This window comes from Cucurbita moschata, unplaced genomic scaffold, assembly GCF_002738365.1.
Source record: "Cucurbita moschata cultivar Rifu unplaced genomic scaffold, Cmos_1.0 Cmo_Scf00020, whole genome shotgun sequence".
Taxonomy (NCBI): Eukaryota; Viridiplantae; Streptophyta; class Magnoliopsida; order Cucurbitales; family Cucurbitaceae; genus Cucurbita; species Cucurbita moschata.
The window spans coordinates 2,199,179-2,217,357 of NW_019268536.1; the positions used below are offsets into that span (position 1 = coordinate 2,199,179).

The window sequence follows — 18,179 nt, forward strand, 5'->3', positions numbered from 1 at the left end:
AACTTTAAAGGGAAGCACGAAAGTGAACCTAAAGAGGAAACAAACTTCCCTCTTGCGTTTTAAAAACTCTGAGGGGAAGCCTGTTAGTAAAAACCCAAATATGACAATATTTGCTAGGAGTTGAATTGGACAGCTACAAATAGTATCAGAGCCAGACACTAGGCGATGTGCCAGTGATGACACTAAGCCTCAAAGAAGGTGGATATCGGACGAGCAAGGATGCTGAATCCCGAAAAGGGATGGATTGAACAAGTGTTAGTGAGAACGAGTGTCAACGAGGGAAATGAATCGTGAGATCTCACATTGATTGAAGAGGAGAACGAATGCTAACAAGGACGCTGGACCTCGAAGGGAGGTGAATTGTGAGATCCAATGTCAATCAAATTATTCTTTGATTCTTAAACTTTTGAAATTATACCTAAGAGTCTTCATTATTAAAAAATTTCTCGAAAGAATCTAAATTTTAATAGTCGTTTATATTTTCAACTATTTAAAAGTTCATAGACTAAATAAATACAAAGAGATTCTATGAAAAGGGCAAAAAGAACAAATGGAGACAGAGAAGCTATATGTGAGAAAACTGGATCACACAGAGAACGCCAAAACAAAACACATCAGAAACGACTCTTCTTCTCATTCGTTTGACTTCCTATATTAAGACCCTTTAACTGTAAAACAGTGTCATTTCTCTGCTATACATACGACAATAAACCCTGCACTTATTACCATATCAATAAGCCCTCTCTCTCCCTCCTCCCTTTCTCTCTCTACTGTGCTTTTTCTTCTTCTTCTTCTTCTTCTTCTTCTTCTTCTTCCTCCTTCAATGAATCTTCCAATATCAGAGCCATCCCCTTCTGAAACTTCAACAATCATCTCTGCTTCTGAGTCTTCTCCATCATGTCCAAGGGGGGATCCAACAACTGATCAAATTAACCTCAATTCCCACCTGGGTTTGGATCTCACCCTTTCTAACAACGATTCCGATCATGGGTCGAACCCAGAACTCAATCTAATCCACAGTTTCGATGCGAATTTGGCAACAGAACCCACAGATGGGGAAACAGAGCCGAGGGTTTTCTCTTGTAACTATTGCCAGAGGAAATTTTACAGTTCTCAAGCTCTTGGAGGGCACCAAAATGCCCACAAGCGAGAGAGAACTTTGGCAAAGAGGACTCAACGGATCGGGACGGGTTCTAACTTCGGGCTACCTCATCGGTATTCGAGTTTAGCTTCGCTTCCTCTTCATGGGTCGTTAAGTAGGTCGCTTGGAATTCAAGCTCATTCCATGGTTCATAAGCCTTCTCTTCATGTTTCGGCAATTGGGTCAGCTGGAATCTATGGTCATAGTGAGTGGTCAAGGAAGCCGCTCGATCAACACCCGGCGATTGGCCGGCTGATGCAGGGAAATTCCCATGTCGGAAGTTTCAGAGGCATTTCATCGGACACCGGAGCTGCAAGGTTCGAGGGTGTGGGGAAATTGTCTCCGGCGGCGGCCACAGAGGCCCCGCCGCCGCACGGAGGGTTCTGGTGGGGCAGTGGCGGTGGGGGCGGTGGTTTTAATCATCTGAAGATGAAGCCTAAACAAGATGAACTCTTAAAGCTTGACTTGTCCCTAAAGCTCTAATCAGAAAGGGAACTTTCTTCAATTTTTTCCATCATCTTCTTTTTCCATTTTTTTTTTAAAATTTGATGCTTTGTTCTAAGATGGGAATTGATTTAGATCCTTCTTGATTTTTCTTTTCTTTTCATTTTCTGTTTCCAATACTTGAGAAGATTGTCTCTGTAAATAATCCATTTTGGCAACAGAAGAAGAACACAAAAGTAAACCTGTCGAAAGGGCAATCCTTAAAAGAAAATTCCCATTCATTACATGGAAGGGAAAAAAAAAACCCAATGTATCTGTTGAAATTACATTGGAATTTGAGAAAGTAATACACTTTCTCTCTCAATCTTTTTCATTCTCTCTCTAGAAAACAAAAAAGTAGTGATAGATAGAGATGCAAGTTTCCACTAGTAAAAGTGGCTAAACTTTCAAGTGTAGGCGTATGGAAGATTTCTTGTTCATGTTTTTATGACCCTTATAATTAAGATTGATACCACACGCATACACTATGAGAAATATGGGCGACTAATCAATACTGTGCCTATATTATTTATTGATTTCCAAATTCTATGGAAGCATAAAAGTATTAACCATTTAATTTGGACAAGAGTTTCAATCCAACTTGAACTTTCGATCTAATTTGGAGAATAATGAAACTAATCGAAAGATTAAAAAAGAATCTAGAAACGAACATAGAGTTGGAGTTGTACCTCAAGCAAGAAAGACATGAGATTTTTGTTAAAATCCTCTTCCAAGCTAACGGCTAGCTAATATTGTCTTCTTTGGGCTTTCCTTTCTAGACTTCTCCTCAAGATTTTTAAACGCATCGGCTAGGTAGAGGTTTCCACACTCTTAAGGAATGTTTCGTTCCCCTCTCCAACCGAAGTGAGATCTCACAATCCACCCTCCTTGGGAGCCAGCGTCCTCACTGGCACACCGCTCGATGACTGGATCTGATACCATTTGTAATAGTGCAAGTCCACTTCTAGCCAATATTGTCTCTTTGGGCTTTCCCTTCTAAACTTCCTCTCAAGGTTTTTAAACGTGTCTGCTAGAGAGAGGTTTCTACACACTTATAAGGAATGTTTCATTCCTCACTCCAACCGATGTGGAATCTCACACCTTGACATCGTATAAATCACGAAAAACAGTATAGATAATAAAAAAAACAAAAACCTTAAAAAATATATGATAAAAAAAGATTGAAATAAATAAACTTCACAGACAAACACGGAGCTATGTCATGATTCAAGATCCAACATTATATTTTAGGCTTCTTGTCAATCAAATTGTGTGTGTGAGAAAGAGAGAGAGAGAAGATTCTGGAAGGCCCCAATATGAAATTGTTGGATAAAAGGGTCCTAAATTCAAAGACTAAAGAGTATGATGGTGTGGTCCATGAAATGAGCACAAATTTGGATGGTTGTAGTTTTCATTTAATGAGACCACCATACAGAGGTAGATATAGATATACAAAACCTTGTGAAAAAGTAATGAAGGTACATAATGACCTTTCCTCCTCCCTCCTCCCCCTCAGCTATTCCATCACCATCATCATTTTTCCCACATTATTAAATTGTGGGTAAATCTTCATTGTCTTGATTTCTGACCTAAAGGATCTCCTAATAAGGCCAAACCAGTGGTGGGGTTCATATCCCAAACAAATCATGTTCATCTTAATCATATATCTAACTCATGATCATTAGTCATAATAATGGAGCTAATTTCTTCTAGTATCAAGATGTAAAAGTAACAGAAATCCTGCTATTAAGACAATTTGATGACTAAAAAATCTCCTACTTTATCATACATACCACACAACCTTTCTGAAAAGGACTGAGCAAACTTTGGGTTTTGGCCATCTGTTGCTTTGTTACTTCATCAGTTGGGATGTCCATTATTTGGGTTAGACTGCCCATTCTGCAACATTGAAGAATCATAGACTTTGATTATGCACCTCAACTAAAGCCATAAGTAGTAATTTATCAGAGGTTGAGTAATGAATCAAGTTTCATCAAATCGAGTAATATGTTAAATATTTACTGAGAAACAAATTGAAACAGTGATAGGGTGCTCGAAGGAAACATGACTAAACACCATACAATAATTCTTCAGATACACAGCAAAAGTAGCCAGAGAATGCACCAAGAAATTGTGGAGCTATGATCACATAGCATCAGGTGAAGTTTAAACCAATCAGTGTCTTTCTCTCAGGATAACTAGTCATCATTAAAGGTCCCCTCCAATACATTTAATTAGACTACTTTACTTTATGAAAAAGGAGGTATATAACATGGATAAAGCATCCTTTCTTAAATATCCAACCTTCAAAATATCAAGTTAATGCTCTAATGTGTCAGAGGATCGAATCCAAAAATAAACCACTTGTCTGGTCCAACAAATTGTTTGTATATCATCAATTTATTGTACAGAGTTGAATTCAAGCTACATCTGAAAGTAAGGAGACCTGGGACAAGGTAGGGTTAGATTTGTTCTGACCTTTGGGTCTGCAATGCTACATGATGATGAGCAGGAAGACAACCACTAAGCTGCCCACTTGATGACAATGACTTGTCATCTAGTTCAATCCCATTCCACTGCCTACTAGTTCAATCCCATTCCACCGCCTACTGTATACTTCTGATGGAAAAGGGGAAAAGGAAGTTATTCAAATGAAACCACTACAACGTATTTACTTCAAAATAGTATCTTTTGAATGAATTTGCATATTTTTTAACAACCAGTAAATATAAATCGAGATATTTTTACAGTTTTTTTTCCTATATCCAACCATGAAAAACTGCCAACCACATTGTAGCAGCCTCGATGGACGAAGAGAGTAAAAATTCTCTGTATCTAAGTACATTTCCATGACACAAACAGAAATTGATTGCTAATCAGGTCATTAATTTTCGTAACAAAATGGGCATCAATCCTTTGCCTATTAACCATTTACATTGGTGATGATCAAACCCACCGCATCAAGAAATATAGTTATTAAACAAAACCTGGAACCATTGGATTCTTGGCAACATGGTTCACTTCTTTTCTCTAGCTTCACCAAAAAGTAAAAGTACCATGCGCAGGATATTGCAGTAATATTAAGAGACGTCTTCCTCATCTCTTGGAATCTGGAGAAGATGCTCCACCTTGGTTTTGATGCTTACTATCTTCTCCTGTTGTAGATGCACGAATTTTGGGCAAAACTGGAGCCGGTACTATCTTTTGTCCACCAAGATGGTCATCCATAGACTTGCTAGGATCAATATTTGCCCCATGTTTGGTTTTATCAACGCCTTGAGCCTTTTCAGAGTTCTTTGTGACAATACCACTCCCTGATTGTTTTCTGGATTCAACAGCAATTTCTTTTATAGTCTCCTCAAGTTTATCAAGTCTTGTTTTTACCTCTTGAAGCTCCTGGTTCTTGTCATGAATTTCTTCACGTTCTTCTAACTTTATTTGTTTAGCTGCCTCTTCTTCTTTCTTCTTTTTCAGCTCCAGGTCCTGATATGGTGACTTTGGTTAAGAAAACCATTGAATAACTGAAAATCACAGAAAAACATTGTTAAGGGACCGACTCAAAGAACCAAAGGAAAACTTAAGTATCCAAATTCCCATGGATAACATTGTTATCTTTCTTTGCCAAATATTTAAAAAAGTATATGGTATATATATATACAGTTATTTTCATGCAGTTTTATACAGAAACAGATTCCTCATGACCACTTTACAAACAATAGATTACTTAACGAGAAGCCAGGACGATAACCTCCATATTCTCCCATTCATTTACTAGGTGTAGCAAATGCTGTTCACAGATGTGGTTGTTACATTTTCTGACCCCAAATCATCCTTGAAAACACTAGGTACTGTAACTTTAATTTCTTGGACAATTACTAGTTATCATAAGTCATAATTTATCAGTCTTAAAAGGTTAAACTCCTCATTAAAGTTTATGTAGACAAACATGAACATATAGACTACTCATCTTGATCTAGGAGACAAAATGATGATGCAGTCATTTCATCTCTTACATTGATATCTACTTAAAACAAAAAAAAATGATATGACCTATTTCTAGGTTGGTTAACATCTATAAGTTCGAATGTTCAAAATTTTCAAGTAATATTTCATTTAATCTTCTAACTTCTTCCTTCTTCTCTAATTATTGAACACGCTTTAACTTTATCCTTTCTCAACAGATGATATATATTTTTTCTGTTAAAAGAAAGAGTTCTATGCTTGCCATTTAATACAGAAAGAGGTTCCTCATGACCATTCTGCAAACGATAGAGTATCTAGAAGCCAGAGGATGATACTTGATTATTAAAGGTTAGTTCTAATAACCTTTCGAGTATTTTCAATAGAAGTTAAAAACAATACGCAATGAACTGATACAAGTGTATAAGATCGACAAAAATATAAAGCAACAAATAAGGCTTTCCAGCTTACCACATTCTCAAATTTATTCACCAGGTGTGTCAAATGTTGATCCCATTGAAATTGTTACAATTACTGACCAAACAGTATGGAAACCACAAGTTTAATTTTGAGACGACTACTAGTTATCATAATTCATAATCTAACACCGAGTCTCAAAAGGTTGAACTTCTAAAATAAAGTATATGATGCCAAACATGAAAATATAGGCTACTAATCTTGATTTAAGAGACAGGATGATGATGCAGTCATTTCAACTCTTACATTCATATCTAATTAAAGAATTACTAATCATGAAAACTTAAAGGATTGTTTCAAAGCCATATTTTGAAAACCATCATCTATCTTTAAAAATGAATAATAATTTTCTGAGTAGGAGAACTTATTCGGTAAGATGGATTTTCAACAGTTAAATAAAACAGAGAATAGAACCATTTTTTTCTAACTTCATGTGTTTCTTTACTGTTTTTGTAAGTTACAATTTATATATGAACTTTACCATGCTACTCGTGTAAACTTATATAAATATATTCCATTTTCACATTCATATAGATAAAAGATAAATAATAAAAAAGATCCAACAGTTTTTTTTCTTAATTCAGAAACAACTGGGGAAAGAAAAAAAAGACAGTCTTTTTCTTTACGGCGGGAAGTTAGAAAATGAGTTTTGGGAACAAATTTCAGAAGAATGTACCTAAAACAGTCTCTTAAACTGAAATTATGGTAATTTAGCGATAAAATCTATGGTAATCTAAATTATACAAAATCAAATATTTCTACAACACGCTAATACTTGACACAATGACCTCTTGAAACTTCACGTTGCATAAAGGTACACAGTTTTTTCTGCAGGGCTGGATGAGGGGGATCAAAGAGGCTGACTAAGCTACGTGTTTAATTGACTGATTACTTTTCTATGAAAACCAAACTTCCCTTGAGAAGTAGAAAATGAAGGAATGTGAACAGCCAAGAAGGCAAGCCAACTGCCCAATAAAACGAACCTAAACAAAAACTGGTACAACAGGTAGGAAAATGGGTTCCAACTATTAAGACTCCGGAACTATTATAACAACGACAATAATTATGATCCTCAATGTAATGTTTTGCATCAATAACTACATATATTTGTGTGTGTGTGTGTGTGTGTGTGTGTGTGTGTGTGAGCACCAAGTTAACAACTGTGAACTACATATTGTGCAGAGCGACGACAATAATTATGATCCTCAATGTAATGTTTTGAATCCATAACTACAAATATATATTTATGTGTGTGTGTGTGTGTGTGAGCACCAAGTTTACAACTGTGAACTACATATTGTGCAGAGCGCTACATAAGTGTTTTATGTCAAATAATTTTAAGTTTGGTAATGCAATGATGAACCATATTGAGAAAACTATCGTATAAAAAATATTTGTCATCGTTACCTAAATGTGTCCTCTAAACATGATAATCTTAGAATACAGGGAAAATAAACCAGAAAATGGAAGACAGAGCAAGCTAAGAAAAGAGTATCATGTGAAAACGTTAAATTATGAAATCAAGGAGCACAAATGCATTCAGAAAATAATGACTAGAGAAAACATAAAGCAGTAAACGCAGAACAACAACTTAGGAAACTTTAAAATAAGGCCGTGAAATTTAGTTACCGCTTCCATCTTCCTCATTTCATAACGAGCATACTGGGCCACCAGATAAACAGCTGCTTCAGGAAATAAGTGCATTTAGGAAAATAATTAAGATACAACTAATGTCTCTAGCCGAACATAGAATTAATAGAGAGAGACAGTTAAAGGTACCGACCCAAAGACGGCATGCAAACAAAGAAGAGCTGAACCAGATGGAAATCAATCCTGAGCGTGAAAGAAAGTTGTTAAGTAATCATCGTAGCAAGAAGAAAAAATCAGCAGACATACATGGATTTTGAACAAACTTTTAATCGTAAAAGGACAAATCACACGAAGCTTATACTAATGGGTCATTTGATACAATTTTTATATAATTAAGCTTTGAAAACAATCAATATGATGCATTACTATTGAAGATTCAAATTTCACTACACCATTGAAATATACACTAGCATACAACGAAACCCGTTTGATTCAATCACATACTACAGACATGAACACAACGTGCTCGATAAAATGTCCCAAAGAACTTGAAGAACCAAAAGCTACTCGAACATTAGAACTGATCAAACAGCCATGTAAGACGAAGATAGAGAATAGAAAATGATACCCAAACTTCTTTTTCTTGGGAGGATCAGTGAAGAGGATCTTGGAGGCGGTCATGAAGTCCAAGTTATCCAGCTGCTTGTACGCCTCCTTGTAGCTGCTGAGATCCGACTCCACCTTGTTGCTGCCATTGATCTCGCCGTTGTTGCTGTTCTTGTTGGTCCCAATGCGGGATTTGGAGCAAAATGGACTGGTCTGGAATGGCTTCAATCGCTTTGAAAATCGGCTCAAACTGGCTCTGGCGCGAAACATTGCCCTCGATCAAGATGCCTGCGAGGGAAAGAACGACGAATATACAGGTCAGAGGTAACTAATTCTGATGGGCCGACGAGTCTTCATTTACCAGGCCCATTAATGTGTCAATGTTTGGGCCTCCAGCCCATCATTTTTTTCCCTTTGAGAAATTGGAATGGATTTCTACATTTAACCCTAATTCACCATTTCTCCTCAACTTCAATTCAAAATTTTTAGATTATATATAATTTATTTTTAAATAAAAACGCATGGTTTATCGATAAAGTTTAGATATAATATTTGGAGAATATATTATTTATAGAATATATTTTAGATATTATATTTTAATATTTTTTTCTTTATGATTTAATTTATAGTATATTTTATTTTATTCTCAACATTTAATTAATTTATATTTTCGGTAGCTATTAGTTGCTAGTTTGTATCATATTTAAAGCTTATATATCAACGAGAACAAATTTTCAATTCCTATTTTATTTCTCATTCTTAACATATATGTATCTACCCACAAAACAAAAACAAAATAATAATAATAATAATAATAATAATAAATCTTTCAGAATCAGTATCGCTTTTTTGATCTATAAGGAAATCGTCTCCCTCTTCCACTGTGTTATTTGAATTATAGGTCGAGAGTTTAATATTTTGTGAGGAAGAACACTTTTTATCGGCTCTTATTGCCATCGTTGTCACCGTCACCACCAAGCGTTCAAAGATTTTTTTTCAACAAGACTAAACTTCTGATTGAACGATAATATAATGTACTTTATCAAAACAAAATTTTATTTTTGGTCCATAAAGTTTAACTTAGATTAAATTTGAGTCCTCCACATTTCAAATTTTGATATCTTAGCTCTAAAAATTTGGGTTAATCTTATTTATTATTATTATTTTAATTTGACATGGCTTAAATATATTAATTTCGTATTTTTTTTTTAAGTTATTAACCACACACAAAAAAACATTATTTACTATTATTTACAAATTTAAATAGGAGATTATTCTAAAAATGTCGAGAATTAATTTAAATTTTATGAACTAAAAATATTAATTATTTTTTTTTAAACACGAACTATTTTATGATGTTTTGTTCTCAGTAACATACTTCTATTGAGATATGTAGCCTGATGCAATCTATATTTGGAAGATATTTTCTAAAAATCATATAGTTAGGAGAATATATTGTTGAAATATATTTCGCAAAGATCTGATAGAGATATATATGGTAGATATTTAGTAAAGACTTAATAGAGATATATTTGTTATATTAGATCGGTTTAAATATGTGAAAGCTACGTGTATTAAATTGAAACCATATATACCCCATTGCTCTTAAAATATATTTCTCTTCTTTCTCTTGTTGTACGTATTTGAAGTCATCAATACATAACTTTAGGCACGTGTATTTTCTCTCCCTTGTTCTTGTACAGCCAATTGAGTGTGTGGGTATTTTGGATAATTTAATTATTATTATTTTTTAAAAGGGATGAATTTCTCGATTCCCAAGCCCGCTTTAAAAGATTCCCGTTTCCCAATCCAGCTTTAAAAAACTATGAACTTTGTTAATAATCAAGAAAGTTATGATTACCCGTTAATTCTTTTTTCACTCTCAACACCTTTTTCCGCCCCTTTTTTGTTTATGTTTCCGATGTTAATTTTCTATTTGGTTCGAGGATATTTAGCAATGGAGTTGTTATTAATCGCAGTAAGCGAGTGGGAGTGAGATCGAAATGTGGTGCAGAAGAATCTCCTGCAATGGCGACTCTGGATCGGTGCCAGTGTACCTCAATGTGTACGACCTGACGCACATTAATGGCTACGCATATTGGCTCGGCCTCGGAGTTTATCATTCTGGTGTACAAGGTTCGTTCTAATTCGAGCTTTTCAATTCTTCTTCGTCTAATTCATCGGTTTATCTGCTGGAATTTGCTGTTAGATCTGCATTTTTTATGCTTAATCTGCTGGAATCCACTTTTGATGAGTTCTGTTTCTGTTTGGTTAGTGAGAAAATGGGGGGAAATTGATTGAACTTCTAGGTTTTTGCTTTCTGTTTACTTGTTTATTGTTCTTGTAAGTCGGATTTTACTCCTGTGAAAACTTTCCCGATGTTTTCTGGACCTGCATTTTGATGGATTCTGTTTGGATGGTGAGAAAATGATGGAAAATTAGACGAACTTCTAGGTTTTTACATTTAGTACTCTCGTTTGTTGTCTTCAAGTATAATTTGCTCTGTTTGTGACCTCCATTTTGACGGAATCTGTTTGGATGGTGAGAAAATGGAAGAAAATTGGACGAACATGGAGGATTTTACTTTTAGTTCACTTGTTGATTGTTCTTGAACTATAATTTACTTTTGGAGAATCTTTCCTGGTGTTTTCTGGACCTTCATTGTTGTGTTTGGCTGCTGAGAAAATGAAGGAAAATTGAATGAAGTCTGGTCTAGGAAAATCTATTCTGCCATTTTTTATCTGAAACTGAGAAATCTATGGGATTCTGATGCAGTTCATGGAATTGAATTTGCATTTGGGGCTCATGAGTATCCAAGTACAGGGATATTTGAAGGGGAACCGAAGCAATGTGATGGATTCAAGTTCAGAGAATCAATTTTGATTGGGAAAACAGATATGAGTGAAGCAGAAGTGAGGTCATTAATGGAGGAACTTGGTAAAGATTACAGAGGAAATGCATATAATCTCATCACCAAAAATTGCAACCATTTTTGCAACCATGTTTGCATCAAACTCACTGGAAATCCCATCCCAAATTGGGTCAATCGCCTCGCTAGAATTGGTAAATTTTGATCTAAATTTACTTTCCTTTTCTAGTTCTTGCTGCTACTGTTTCTCCTTGAATGCTGATGATGAGCTTGACTACTTTTGTTAATAGAAAATTATTTTGATCCTTTTTTTCTTAAACTAGTTTACAAAAAGTTGCTTGAAATATTCTCTACTCATTTAAGTGGTAGGTATAGAGTTTCATAACAAATTTAAGTGGTAGGTGGCTTGATATCATTTAGTTTTTTTTTTTTTTTTCATTCTTTCTTTTTGAAAATTTTGTTGGTTTGCTCAATGGTTTTCTGCGACCAAATTTCAAAAACAAGTTTACATTTTTTGGTATGAATTTTTGAAAATATTGATGATAAAACATAAAAAAATCAAACGACTATGAAGAAAATAAAATGATTAATGAAAATTAAACGAAAATGATCCTATATAGATGATGTGAGAACCCAGGTTAGTTGATGAAGGGAACGCATTTCTTATAAGGGTGCAGATCCTCTCCCTAATATATAGCATTTTAGAACCTTGAGGGGAAGCCTAGAAGTAGAAGCTCAAAGAGGACAATATCTGTTAGCGGTGGGCTTGGACCATTACAAATGGTATCAAAGCTAGACACCGGGGTGTGTGCCAACCCACATAGGTTGGAGAGGGGAACGAAACCTTTCTTATAATGGTGTGAAAACCTCTCCTTAAACGCGTTTTAAAACTTTGAGTGAAAGCTCAACGAAGACAACACTTACTAGTGGTAGGTTGAGCTATTATAAATTCGAATCTTCTAATATGTATGTGTCATGGATTGTGTTGAATGTTTGTGTTTGTGAAGAACTTCTGAGATGAGGGGTTTTGGAATGCAGGGTGGATATGCAACTGTGTTTTACCAGCAACCTTAAACTCCACGAAATTTGGACAAAACAGAGCGCAAAAGAAGAGAGGTGAAGAAAAACAAGAAGAAGAAGAAGAAGAGAAGAAGAAGAAGGAATTGGCAAGAAGAATCCAAACAGCTGAAATTTCAGCTTCTAATTCTTCATCTTCTTCAACTACTACTCTCCGCAGAGGAAGAAGCAGAACCAGACGTCCTCGTCTTCCAGCTTCACCATTGATACCCACTTCAAGTTCTTGAAGATTGTTATTTTACTAATTCCCCCTCTAAATTATATCTCTCTCTCTAAAAAAAAAAAAGGCATTCTTGGGGGGTATATCAGTGATTATGTAAATTGTGTATTATTAGGCAAAGTGGGCTGTTTTTTCTCTCTCTGCAATGTTTTTTCCCCACCATTAATGATTCCCATTTTCTTGGATTTTCTTGAGCTCCCATTGAAGTTCTTACAGGCTGGGTTTAATTTCCAGGTGAGATGTGGATTGGAATTCAAATTTTGATGAAATTGCTTAATGGGGCATATTCATTTTCTTAGTAGCAAATATGACCTCCGGAATGCTCTATAGAGTCGACATTTTTTTCCCATTTTGATCATTACTTTGATATTTGTTCTATATTTTATATCGATCATCTTATAATTTTACGGAGATTAAAATACAAATTTAGTATCTAAATTTTTAAATTTGTATCAATAGTTTATTGAAATTTCAATCTAGTGTCTAATATGCTTATGAATTCAAGGCGACTTAAAATTTAAAAATTATTCTTAAATACTAAAAAAATCATTCCAAACTGGCAGAAAATTTTATTAAATATCAAATTTACTACTATAATATAATAATAATTATTATATATATAAACCCTTTTGGAAAAGTGCCTTGAATCAAGTAAAATAGGGCTTAGTATTAGCCTTGGGATTTGGCTAAGAGTATTTTGAAAGGAAAGGGCAAAATGGCCTAAAAAAAGGTGGAAAGTTGTGTTGCGCCCATACTTTTGTGACATTGGTGCTTCCTACTTTGGCCCTTTTTTTAATGCTTTAGGCCATAAGATATGGTCAAAAAGTTTTAGCCTATCATACCATTCATTCACTTTCAAGCTATACGAATATAATCCATGTGATAAAGCCTTTTGCTTTCGTTCATTCAAAGGGTTTGGTTTAAATTGTTTTAAAGGATACACAAAAAGTCTGCAGAGTAGTCAGTCAATTGAATGGCTAACGTGATGATGAAGAATGGGAAGAAACTGTAGTAAATTAGCAGAAGAATAATCCATGAATGTTTGAAATGATAATTTTAACATAATGGGGATTACCATTGATTTCAAAGAAGTTGAGAGAGGAGGAATAATGAGTGAAAATCCTGCTGCTATGCAAATGTGTAATCGAAGATGAGCCTGCAGAAAGAGAAATGTTGGTAGCTATGGTTAGAAGCGAAGCCCCTTTGAAAGGATGAAATATATTGAATCTGAAGCGGTAAGAGAAATTGGATACTTGCTTCAATAACTATGGCGTATACATCAAATACATTGTATGATGAAGACATCAGGTTTTTAGCTCTGTTTTGCTTGTAACCATTCGACGAAATTGTCAAGGATCAACGGCCAAGCGAGTTCTGAATCGTAATTGCTCAGGTCGGGAAAACTTATCTGCACAATGATCAATATGTGTCACAGCTTGAATTGAGGACATCGATACCAAATGGAGATGATACAAACAAATCAATTGGAGGTGGATAGAGAAGTTACTCTTGCATAAATATTACACTTCTCCTTCAGACTGATTTTCAATACAAATGGGAATTATTGTATGAGTTAAAGTAGCAAGAAAAATTCTTGAAATTAGTTAACCCAATTGGAAAAGAAATGAATTCAGTTAATTCACAAACTTAAATATCTACATTGTTTTGCTGAATTCAAGGGATGAGAAGATCATTGAATTGGCAGTGACTCTCTAGTAAAATTCAGGGCAAATTTAGAGTAGATTCCAAAAACTATCTGCCTCTCAATTTTTCTTACTGTATTCCAGCAGTAGTGCGATAGATGCAAGCAAATATAATGAAATGTGTCATGTTCATGTGCTTTGGGAGAGAATGAAAGTACCTCATTGCAGAATCGAAAGAAGCCCATCCATTGATCCATGTTAATAACCTTATAGTCACTTTGTATCTGCATACATAATACGAGCAAATAAGAAATTTTTATTCTGCCTTCTTGATGAGGGGGAAGACAGTAAAAATGTGATTAATCGGTCAATAACCCAAACTGTTGAAACCCCTATGAAAGAAAATTTGTTACTCTACAACATGTCTTTCACAGAACCACCATTCTTGAATCATCAACCATTTCTGAAGGTTCTCCTCACGCAGATTAACTAGGTGGCTAGAGCTGGCTATCAGTAGTAATATGGTGAAGTCCATTTTATCATCCACTAGGTATGCTAGAGAGAGGCTATAACTCAAGAATGTACCTCTCTTAGACTAAGTGCATTGTATTAAATATCTAGAAGTCCTCTAAGGCAGTGCTGGAGTTAACTGCAGTGCCAAATAAACCATGCCTGTGGATAAATGTGGCACATTAAAAGCAAAAAAAAACATGACGTGGCACTCACCTTCAAGTATTCGATAAACGCATGGACTTGGGCATGAAACTCGGACCCTAAAACAAGATCCAGCAACTCGCATATACTCTCTATGTCAATACTCTTTTGCTTATCCTCTAAGAAAATATCAATGGAATAAAGATAACATAAAGATCAAATTACAATATAGAGTAGAAGAAAATGAACAGAACTTGAAGATTAAAAATACAAAACAAACCTGTTAAACAATACCGAAATGCATAAGAATAGAAGTCCACAAAGTTTGACAGCCTCCTTACCTTTTAAAAATGTGAGGAATCGATAATTAAAAACTTTATGCGCAATAATTAAGCAATGCGCTAACTTATGTACTAATTTATTTTGAAACTTTTAACAAGACAAGTATTGAACCTCTTTCTCAAGATCTGGTAGTGCCTTCTTTAGTTTACTAACAGTGTCTGCCCTCAGGGACTTGAGGCCTGTGCGCCATTCTTCCTAACAGATATGCAATAGGTTAAGGTTCCATCAAATGAATTTATAGATCTTGACAGAAAAAAATTTAAGTTGAAGCTGAGAATATAAATGACAGGGTTTTCCTTATAAGCCGGTGCTGAACACAGATAAAATCGATGTTTCTTTTTTAAAAAATAATATCAAATTCATTGAAGGTATGAAATTACAAAAGAAAGGGGAAGAACCCCGCTCCAAAGCAGTTACTAAAAACTCTCCACTTGAATAAAATAAAATATATCCTTCATAGATCACTATACTGATTAGAAAATGAATGAGAAAGGATTAAATGATGTGGAAGCATATTGCAGTAAATAAAAGGACAACAATACTATAAAGAAGATCTGCTGTATAATTTCTAATTTTGAAGGCCAACAGAAGAGTAAATATTCTTACCAGGGTAAAGTATCCTTGTTTTTCAGATTTCATTTTCCTGGTATGTGTAATCCATTAGTTTCTAGGCCATAAGGTCACACAAACAAAAAAAAGTTCAACTATCATATCAGTCGAGGTACAACTTACCACGCAAGCATCAAGATTCTTACATCAGTGGGATTCACTTCCATGTCTGAACAAAGACTTTCAATTCCTTCTGGACTGTTACAACAATAGTCAGTACAGCATATCATACGGATCTTATTCATACAAGTACTCAGAAGTCTCCTTGAAGATAAGGAGAAGAACATCCTTGATCATTAAAATAACATGGATGGGAAGTTTTGATGAAGAAAGATAACATTGTTCAAGCATAAGAAATCAACCACAAAAAAAAGAGTTTATGATTGGAATATTGCTATGCATTTAAACAGTATAATACTGAATAAACAAAAAATAAAATAAAAAGATAGGTACAAGGCAAAGCTAACTAGCAGAAAACGAGATATTTCAATGTACCAAAGTCGACTTACTCGATCAAACCAGAAGAGCCATTGGCATATGAGTAAAATAGGCTATCGATCCGTTCCAACTCTTTTGAGCTTGCTCGACTTGAAGCTGGATACATTGACAATCTTAAGTTCATAAGAATTGAAAAATTATCTTTTTTTGTTAATAAAAGTACGCCTTCAAATTTCTACTCGGACCATTTCAACGAATTTCTACAGCCAAGTTCCTACTTATTCTATTTGTCAAGATACTTTTCAGATATTGTAGATCACTGATTAATCATTCAGGCAAATTTAAAGTACAAAGTTGGGAGTCAACAACAACATAAATCCTTGGCCATGGTCAATGAATTTTACATTGAAATGTTTTATTTGATTAGATCAGAAAAGCAAAGATAAGAATCTAAAATCCGGCCAAGAAGAACATCTATTAGCATAGTGGAAGAAATCCAAAAAAAGATACTCACACATAAATCACCTCATAAGAACAAAAGAGTATACATCAACATGGGCATGATAATTATTACGATATAACTGAGAAAGCCACCTACCACATAGTTTCGCATAAGAATAGCCAGCAGACCACCATACAGAGTTCATTACTCAATTAAATTTGAAAAAAAAAATCTCAAGACAATGAATAAAAGTGGTTTGCATGTTCAGATTCTTTTTCTTTCAATTCCCAAGTATACAACTCCCACTTTCTAATGAAACCAACTCACTCCATGTCATCTCGGATTAGCTCTTACAGGTGCTCAGGTACATGCACAAAACAATCTGTAATATAAGCTTGAAATTCCCAAGTTTGATAGCCGCAACACAATTAGATAACTCCTAGAGCTATTCATCCCACTGAAGCCTCACTCTATTTAAAGACAAACTAAATCATCAACATAGCAAGATGCACACACAACATCCAGAACGTAAAAATCTCCTGAGACAAAGGCATCGTAGGAGTATAATCAATCAATCAAAGACAAAACCATGTCCATGACCAGAACACACAATGAACCAGAGTATATAACAACACGATGATCGATTTCCATGGCGAGAATTACAAGTAGAAGAATTAGAATTGTGGAAAAAACAAAGGATCAAATACCGGAACGAAAGAGATCGACGGCGGAAGAATTAACGGAAGCTGAATTGGGTTGACCGGTTTTCTTTGTAGCAGAGCGCCGCATCTTCTTCTTCTTGTTTGAGTGCAATTGGATTGGGAAGGAGAAGATAAGAAGAGAAAGCAAAGACGAAGATTGATTTTTGTCGCACCAAATTGGAGAACACAGAAACAACGACTAAGAACAAAACTTCGGCTTTCGTCTCTCTAATTTCCTTTTCTTTCATTTTTGTGGAATTAAATAAATATTAAAAAAAATACTTTTTAATAAAAAATAAATTAAAAATTAATAATAATATCATTAAATTTTCAAATATAAATAATATATATATATATATATATCATTAAATTTAAAAATAATAATAATAAATATATTTACCATTATTTGTTTTTTAAATCGTTAATATTTTGCTTAAAAAAGAATTTTAAAAATATATTTTTTAAAGTATTTTTAAAATAAAAAATTTAGAGAGTATTGATAAAATTGAATTTTGGGCCAGTAAGCTTGTTCTTTATATCGAGAATTTGATCTCAAACCAATTTATCTATAATCTTTAAAGTTGAACTCGAATCGATTCGAAGAATTTTAGTATTTGTGAATTTAAAGTTCACATACACAGATAGTTCTTAATTTCAATAAACTATGGCTTTCATATGGCTGGTTGATTGTCTGGAATCTGTCGTAGGCCAGTTGATCATTTTGGATGAACATCGACTTGTTGATTTGTTTGTATCAACTCCTAGCTTGTTGATCGACTTGAATAATCCTTTTAGCTTGTTGACTGGTTAGAATAAACCCCTTAACTTGTTGATCGTCTTGGATTGACCTTTGGACTGTTAATTAACTGACTTGTAGATCTATTTGTATTAATCATTGGCTCGTTAATTAGTTTGGATTAGCTTTCG

General features: G+C 34.5%; 4 protein-coding genes across 6 annotated transcripts; 2 read left to right on the forward strand and 2 right to left on the reverse strand.

Annotated features, from left to right (window-relative positions):
- Positions 1–626: 626 nt before the first annotated feature.
- Positions 627–1,958, forward strand: LOC111457462 (zinc finger protein 3-like). The gene has a single exon (XM_023099667.1). It carries the CDS (start codon positions 824–826, stop codon positions 1,622–1,624), a length of 801 nt encoding a protein of 266 aa, XP_022955435.1. The 5' UTR covers positions 627–823; the 3' UTR covers positions 1,625–1,958.
- A 1,299-nt stretch (positions 1,959–3,257) lies between these two features.
- On the reverse strand, positions 3,258–8,544 carry LOC111457985. Of its 2 annotated transcripts, none has more exons than XM_023100457.1 (5): positions 8,280–8,544; positions 7,845–7,894; positions 7,691–7,743; positions 4,103–5,107; positions 3,258–3,523 (listed from the first exon to the last, which is right to left on the reverse strand). In XM_023100457.1, the coding sequence occupies exons 1-4, from the start codon at positions 8,525–8,527 to the stop codon at positions 4,721–4,723; spliced, it is 738 nt and encodes a 245-aa protein (XP_022956225.1). In that variant the 5' UTR covers positions 8,528–8,544; the 3' UTR covers positions 3,258–3,523; positions 4,103–4,720. The 2 variants fall into 2 exon arrangements, with proteins under 2 accessions (XP_022956225.1, XP_022956226.1); XM_023100458.1 differs by having other exon boundaries at positions 3,258–3,565.
- Positions 8,545–10,031: 1,487 nt separating this feature from the next.
- On the forward strand, positions 10,032–12,707 carry LOC111457516 (deSI-like protein At4g17486). The gene is made up of 4 exons (XM_023099743.1): positions 10,032–10,120; positions 10,237–10,393; positions 11,033–11,320; positions 12,165–12,707. Exons 2-4 carry the CDS (start codon positions 10,261–10,263, stop codon positions 12,428–12,430), a joined length of 687 nt encoding a protein of 228 aa, XP_022955511.1. The 5' UTR covers positions 10,032–10,120; positions 10,237–10,260; the 3' UTR covers positions 12,431–12,707.
- A 594-nt stretch (positions 12,708–13,301) lies between these two features.
- On the reverse strand, positions 13,302–17,483 carry LOC111457515 (DCN1-like protein 4). 2 transcript variants are annotated; one of them, XR_002712948.1, is made up of 10 exons: positions 17,259–17,483; positions 16,181–16,265; positions 15,795–15,869; positions 15,669–15,705; positions 15,174–15,257; positions 15,001–15,061; positions 14,793–14,899; positions 14,285–14,350; positions 13,681–13,831; positions 13,302–13,579 (listed from the first exon to the last, which is right to left on the reverse strand). XR_002712948.1 is itself a non-coding variant. In XM_023099742.1 (10 exons), the coding sequence occupies exons 1-9, from the start codon at positions 17,338–17,340 to the stop codon at positions 13,736–13,738; spliced, it is 693 nt and encodes a 230-aa protein (XP_022955510.1). In that variant the 5' UTR covers positions 17,341–17,483; the 3' UTR covers positions 13,302–13,579; positions 13,711–13,735. The 2 variants fall into 2 exon arrangements, 1 of the variants encoding a protein (XP_022955510.1); XM_023099742.1 differs by having other exon boundaries at positions 13,711–13,831.
- Between the last annotated feature and the right edge of the window lie 696 nt (positions 17,484–18,179).

Coding starts and splice junctions, on each gene's coding strand:
- LOC111457462 (XM_023099667.1), top strand. CDS start 824: ATGAATCTTCCAATATCAGAGCCATCCCCTTCTGAAACTTCAACAATC.
- LOC111457985 (XM_023100457.1), bottom strand. CDS start 8,527: ATGTTTCGCGCCAGAGCCAGTTTGAGCCGATTTTCAAAGCGATTGAAG. Junction 7,895..8,279: donor CCCAAGAAAAAGAAGTTTGG/GTATCATTTTCT, acceptor TTTCACGCTCAG/GATTGATTTCCATCTGGTTC. Junction 7,744..7,844: donor TGTTTGCATGCCGTCTTTGG/GTCGGTACCTTT, acceptor TTCCTGAAGCAG/CTGTTTATCTGGTGGCCCAG.
- LOC111457516 (XM_023099743.1), top strand. CDS start 10,261: ATGTGGTGCAGAAGAATCTCCTGCAATGGCGACTCTGGATCGGTGCCA. Junction 10,394..11,032: donor TTATCATTCTGGTGTACAAG/GTTCGTTCTAAT, acceptor ATTCTGATGCAG/TTCATGGAATTGAATTTGCA. Junction 11,321..12,164: donor CAATCGCCTCGCTAGAATTG/GTAAATTTTGAT, acceptor TTTGGAATGCAG/GGTGGATATGCAACTGTGTT.
- LOC111457515 (XM_023099742.1), bottom strand. CDS start 17,340: ATGCGGCGCTCTGCTACAAAGAAAACCGGTCAACCCAATTCAGCTTCC. Junction 15,870..16,180: donor GGCTCTTCTGGTTTGATCGA/GTAAGTCGACTT, acceptor TTGTTGTAACAG/TCCAGAAGGAATTGAAAGTC. Junction 14,351..14,792: donor CGTTTATCGAATACTTGAAG/GTGAGTGCCACG, acceptor TTATGTATGCAG/ATACAAAGTGACTATAAGGT.